This window comes from Elephantulus edwardii, unplaced genomic scaffold (assembly GCF_000299155.1).
Source record: "Elephantulus edwardii isolate Elephantulus edwardi_28Jun2011 unplaced genomic scaffold, EleEdw1.0 scaffold00117, whole genome shotgun sequence".
Taxonomy (NCBI): Eukaryota; Metazoa; Chordata; class Mammalia; order Macroscelidea; family Macroscelididae; genus Elephantulus; species Elephantulus edwardii.
The window spans coordinates 6,921,068-6,927,957 of NW_006399867.1; the positions used below are offsets into that span (position 1 = coordinate 6,921,068).

Genomic DNA, 6,890 nt, shown 5'->3' on the forward strand with positions numbered 1-6,890 from the left:
ATAAACATGGGTATGCATATATCTGCTTGGATGTCAGTTATGGTCTCTTTGGGGTATATTCCCAGTAGTGGAATTGCTGGGTCGAATGGTATCTCTATTTGCAACTTTTTGAGAAAGTGCCACACCACCTTCCACAGTGGTTGCTTATTTGCAATTCTTGTGTTAAGGAAGCTTTGTCCCTTCTCCTCCCACATTTAGGCATCTTCTTGAAATAGGACAAAAGTAAAGAGAGAGCTATTTTTCCTTAATTCTTCCTATTTTGCATAGAGCCTCACTTGGAAGGCTTATGCTAATCTTAGAGTTATAGGCTAGATTGGGGTAAGAGTGCAACAGCCAATATCATGTCTTTGTTATTATACATGAGCCAGACTTTAAAATAATAACTAGGTTGTATTATAAACGGGAAAGTTCAGACATCTGATATTAAAAACAAATTTAAATAGAATCCATATTGTATACTTCAGAAACGTAAGTTGTAGAAGTATTTTTATATTATTAGAGGATGAATAAAGAATACCTGATTCATTCAGATTTTTTTAAATTATTATTTTGTGTGCGTGTACCGTCAAATCAGATCTGACTGGTACAGGAGGATATTGCGCCTCCTTCTCCGAAAGAGCATCTGGTGGATTCGAACCGTGCACCTCTGGGATTGCAGTGCAGCTTCTTGCCACTAGGCCACCAGAGCTCCCCCATTCAGATTTTTTTAAAAAACATAAACACTTTTTCTTTTGACCTTTCAATTATCAGTCCGTTTTTTAATAAGTTAACTTCTACACAATATACAGTGTGAAGAAGCATCTGGGGGAAAATGAACTTGTTTCACTTGTACCCCCAATACCAGGACTGATGTGAAAACTGTATTATAAATAAAAGAATGTAATTGATGGGGGGGAGGGGATGTAGGAGATGATGGAGGTCCGCGGGAGATCTGGCCACTACCTGAGGTTCCTTTTCTCTTCCATGGTTCTCGGTTGGTTCCTGATGACTTTATTCCTGTCTCTTGGAGTCAAGGGTATCAGAGATGCAATGAGCTTTTGTCCTGTGGATGGAAACAAAACAAATGGCGCTGGTCAGTTATATTTTTTCTAAACCGAATAACTTTACATTATGTAGCGTGTTTTTAAACGAGCATACAAGAGAAAAGACGGCATGCAATCTGGGATTTTAAAGATCATAAATACAAACAAGATGATAGTGTCTTCGTTAACCACCAAGGTCTAAATTAATAACAATGTTTATTCACGATTCTAAATCTATGTTTTAGTTTTGATTCTCTTGTTTTTTGATTTCTGGCTTTCCCTAATCCCTTCCATTTACTTTTTTGGGGGGTTTTCTCCCCCTCCCCCAGTGACATTCATGAGCCTGCTTTGCCTCTTTCATTTTGATATCTCTCAGCTCCCTCTTCTGCCCCCTGGCATTGTCACATGCTTTCCGAAAAATGCCCTCCTCCTAAGTTATTTTCATATTTTAGGTCAGCGCCACAGACATCATGGTCACCCACCCCAAAGTCATCCTCTCCTTCCTAATAAACAAACACAAAACCCCAATTGGCATCGCATCAATTTCCAATGCTTAGACTATCCTTTTCCTGTGGATTAGAACCAACCACCTCCAGGTTAGCAACTGCAAACTAAGCATTACACCCTGAGAACTTAGGAAAGAGCCCCTTCCCACCAATGGCTCTTCTGTGGAGGTGGGCCCTGTGAGTCTGAACCAATCATGGTGGCTCTGTCTACATATCCCCTCCCACCTCCGTTGTTTATGACCCAGTAGACGTGGCCATGTCACACAATGTTAGCCAAGTTCTGTGGGGAGTGGTCTGCTGAGGTGTTCCTCGGGGAAAATTTCTTCCCTCTCAAAAAGAAATCATAATATAAGAGAAATCCTTCTTCTATTCCAAATTATGGTGTCCTCAGTGGACACATAAAGGAAGAAGTAAAGCCTGTCTGGTCCAGCTCACGTGTTAAAGGTGGCGCTAACTGGGTCCTCTGTGTCACTTCACAGGAGAGCTCCAAGTCTGTAGTTGAGGGAGAGAACACCCCAAGTGGCTGCCAATTTACTTAGGTGAAGAGAAGGAACTGGTGTCTCTCCTGACAGTGACTGAGGAAGGGGAAGAATGAATTGAAAGGAGAGGAAGGAGAAAGGCAGGGGAAAGCCCAGAGACAGAATCACACAGGGACACTACTCAGAAAACCTACAGAAAAAAGAACTGTAATATACACAAAAAGCTAAGGTCACCCAATGCTTTGTGTGAGCGAGTTGGTGTTCTTCCTGAAACTCTAGGAATGGCATGTACTTTATGCCCCAAGTATTATGGGGTAACCCATGACAATTACATGTGGGCAGGGCACAACTTTTCTGCAAAGTTTTCAAGGCTGTGGTCTTTCAGAAGTAGATGGACAGGCCTGGCATCACTGGATGTTGAAAGTGCCACAAACTTTGAGTTAGTAGCGAAGTACTCAACTGTCAACTGTACCACTCAACACGCCTAGCATTATGGAAACAAAAGTGTCAGCTTTTGGTCTCAGGAGCAGAGACAGGAAAGCCTCAGACCTGACTCTGTGATGGACACTTCAATAAAAGTGGCAACAAACAGATATGTCTTGGGGAGGGTGCAGACAGAGAGCTCTTTGGAAGCAGGAATGATGAGGCTTCACCTCACATACTTTGGACATATTGCTAGGAGGTGCTATTCCTTGGAGAGGGACATGATATTGGGAAGGGTGGAGGGTCAGAGAAGGAGAGGAAGACACTCAACTAGGTGGATTGACACGGTGACTGCTGCAGTGGGCTCTTGTGTGTCAGGAAGTGTGAGGATGGCACAGGACAGAACAGGGTTCAGATCTTTTGTTCATGGGGTCACTATCAGTCATACTCAACTCAGTGGCACCTGACAACAACATCTTGCCTAAAACCAAGTTAGGGAGGCATTAGACCAAAGTAGGACAGTAGGTTGTTGAAGATGAAGACTTGGCAATCAGATCTACTGGGTACCAGCTGTGTGACCCCAAATTAGATCACATCCTTAATTTCCTTATCAAGCAAAGGAGAATGACAAGAGACCCTGCCTCACAGATGTGTGGTGGGTTGCTGTTGTTGTTGGCACCCTCGAGTTGAAATCAACCCAGAGCTGACCCCGCAGTGGATTTTCAGAGGTAGTAAATCACACAGGAAATAACACTGGGAAATCAAAAGACAAATTGCACTGGGGAAGTCTGTCAGGAACCTCTTCAGAGTGCTGAGGAGCAATGATGTCAGCCTAAACACTAAGGTGCGCCTGATCCAGGCCAGGACCTTTACAATCACATGCTATGCAACAGAGAGCTGGACGAAGACTAAGGATGACAGAAGAAGACTGTTGCCTTTGAGTTGTGGTGCTGGAGAAGAATACTGAACATCCCATGGATGGCCAGGAGGACAAATAAGTCTGTCTGGGAGAGAGTGAAATCAAATTTCTCCTTGGAGGCTAGGATTTTGAATCTCTGTCTCACATAACTTTGGGTACATGGAGAGGAGGGACCAGTCTTTAGAGAAGGACATCACGCTTGGAAGGATGGAGAGACAATGCAGGAGAGGAAGATCTTGGATGAGATGGATTGACACAGATTGACACAGTAACTGTGGCAATGGGATTAGGTGTGTCAGAGTCAATGAGACTGGCTCAGAATAGAAAAGTGTTCAGAGTGGATGTACATGGAGTCACTCTCAAAGGCACACAACAACAACAGCAAATCATATGGGAGGTGATTGCTTCTTTTTCTCCCGCGGTGTTGAAGAGTAACTAAAACTAAATTCAGGGTTATGAAGGGAAGTGCTTGCCAGAGGACCAGGCACCTGAAATGAGTTTAATGAAGGTGAGGTCGCCTTGGTAGGGGTTTCTCAAGTGGCCCTCCTCTCTCTGGTCTCCACTTAGATGACCAAACTTTCAACTACTAGACATCTTGGACTAAAGAAGACCTGAGGACAACTTGGAAGCCTTCTCTATCCCCTTCTAATGTCTCCTCCCCAGAGTTTTACTACCTTGGATGCTTTCAAGAGAAGGATAAGGAGTTGGGGCTTCCGAGAATTCAGGGATATGAATGGTCTGAGAATTGGAGTCACTCAGGGCTGTTGAGTACTGTGACAATTGCTTGCTCTGTTTATGTCTCTGTTTGATGACAACCTGAGGGTTGGTCATGTCGATGTCAGAAGCTGACGGGGCCATGGTGTAGCTTGAGTTTACTGGCAGTTTGTCTCGAAGCATCTCATTTGGGGATGGCTGGCCTTGAACCTCAGATGGAACATTCTCAACCTCTACGACGATGTCATTATTTCCTTGGTTCTCAAACATCTCCTGCTGTCCGTCTCCAAGCCTGGTTCTCCACAGGGGTGGGCTCCCAAAGACTTCATGCAGGGGTCATGCTGGCATTGTGAGCGGTTTGGAGGGACAGTGACAGGCAATCACTGAAGGATGCACCATCACACTTTCTAGAGTGCCAGGAGGAAACTGTCAAAGCTGATCCCACACAAACCACAACCTAACTCCCCACATTGGCAGCAGGGTCTCTGTGGCAGGGCCAGTGTTTTCCTGTAAAAAGCTCTGTCTTGGTAACCAGGCAGGAAACTGGAAACAGAATCTTTCATTCAAGATGACAGGATTCTAGAAACAGAAGGCAGAGCTTCTTCTAAATGATTCCAAAGCAAGGAAGATATTTTGTTTTTCATCTATAACCATTGGCCTACAATATATACTTTCTTATGCCCATGAACCTCTCCAGAGTACTGAAGAGCAATGATGTCAGTCTGGAGACTAAGGTGCGCCTGATCTTGGCCATGATCTTCGCGATTACTTGCTTTGCATCAGAAAGCTGGGCAATGACTAGGGATGACAGAAGAAGAATTTATGCCTTTGAGTGATGGTGCTGGAGAAGAGTATTGAATATACCATGGACTACATGGTCCTGGAGAGGGTGAAACAAGGCTGTTGCTTGGAGACAAGGATTCTGAAGTGCCATCTAACATACTTTGCCAACACTGGATGGGGTCTCACCAACAGGCCTTTAGGTCAGTAGTAGGGACCACTTTGGGTGGTGGGCACTGTATTTGCCTTCTTCCTATTCATTCTCCCTTTCCAACTACCAGCATGAAGTCTCATATCCAGTGCTTTGTTAAAATTCTCCCAGCTCTCTCTGTGGCTATGAGTGCATGTGGGATCCATTTCTGGCCAATGAGACATTCGGCTTCCATGAATATTCTTTCTAAAGGCACATCTCTTCTTTTTTTTTTTTAATTGTTTTAATGAAAGTTTACGGAATGTTTAGGTTTTCATTCATTTATTGTTGTACATTTCCCTTCCTCCTCTTTCCCCAGTCACTTTGCAATTCACCTCTTGTTCCAGATTGTTGTCATACATATAACGCCTAATCATATATTCTTTTGGGACTGTTCTTCCTCTCACCTGTTACAAGGCACTATTCATTATCTATCCACTCTTTTCCTACCTTCCCCCAACTCCTCATGTCTGTCCTATTTCATAACTGCCGTGCTATGCAGTACTTGTCCTTTTGTAACTGAGATATTTAACTCAGCATAATGTCTTCAAGGCTTACCCATGTTGCTTAATGTTTTATGAGTTCATAGTTTTTCACTTCTGTATAATATTCCATCATGTGTGAATGTACCATAATTTTTCTAGCCATTTGTTTGTTGATGGGCACTTGGAGTGCATGTATATCTTTGCTATTGTGAATAATACAGCAATAAACATAGGTATACATGCATCTGTTTTGAGTTGTAGCTCTGGTTTCTTCAGGGTATATTCCTAGTAGTGGAAGTGCTGGGTCAGATGGTATTTCTATTTCCAACTTGTTGAGAAAGTGCCAGATCACCTTCTAAACTGGCAAAGAGCACATCCTTAAAATTTAACCTGCTTTCACCTTTTGCCCTCCATCATTCCTCCTCCTTCTTTCCAGGAAGCAACTATCCTGGAAGCATGAGGACAAACATTTATGTGTTAAGGGTGGTGAAGGACAAAACCAAAAGGAGCCTCAGCTTTGAGGGTATCATGGTTAGAGTTGCTAAACAAACGCTGTTCTCTCTCTCTTCTTGTTATCAGAGAAAAAGAAATCACTTTATTGCTGAAGTCACTGTCCTATCTGTATCCTTCACCTGAGCCAAATTTCTACCCAATAGGCCCCATTTATGAATCACCTAGGCCAAGCTGTTTATTTAATAGTTAGAGAAACAGATGCTCACGTGAATTAACCCTCCTCTCCTGTCACACTCTCATTAACTGGCTAGAACGTAACTGTCACTCTCCCAGTGATGTAAGTTTGAAGTGTGCCTGACTCCAGTCTCTTGCTATGCATCTGAGAGCTGGATAATGAATAAGGATGACAGTAGAAGACTTGATGCCTCTGAGTCATGGTGATGGAGAAGAGTACTGAATATACCATGGACTGCCAAAAGGACAAACAGATATTGTTGCAGACCGAGGGTAAAGTGTTTTTATAATTATAAATAATGAGACAGACTATCAGGAAGGATATAGAACAGAGAGCGTGAAAAACAGGAGTCCAGCAGTTCTCCTGACTGAAGGCCTCAAGCCATGCCTCTCTGGGTATTTATTGATAATCATAAGGAAGGTAAGTATGGTAAAATCATAAGGAAGTACAAAAGAAAAAACAGGGGATCATGGGGAAGTCATTTGCAGATAAGGCCAAGTTCCTCTTTATGCTTATCTCAGGAGGGAGGGATTCAGTTAATACAAAGAACAATGTTGACTCTTCAGGAATGCTTAGTGCCTCAAGGTGACCTTCAGCTTGTATTAAGCCTCCCTCATATCCTGGTGAAGAGATTGAGATAGCTAACAAGCGTCCCTTTTCAGCAGGAAGTAGCTAAGAGAATAC

General features: G+C 43.2%; 1 protein-coding gene across 1 annotated transcript in view; it reads right to left on the bottom strand.

Moving 5' to 3' along the window:
- TMC5 (transmembrane channel-like 5) overlaps positions 1-6,890 on the bottom strand; it is a 74,607-nt gene that overhangs the window by 55,713 nt on the left and 12,004 nt on the right. Inside the window, 1 exon segment of the mRNA XM_006892713.1 lies at positions 940-1,042. Within this exon segment, the coding sequence (XP_006892775.1) occupies positions 940-1,042 (103 nt within the window).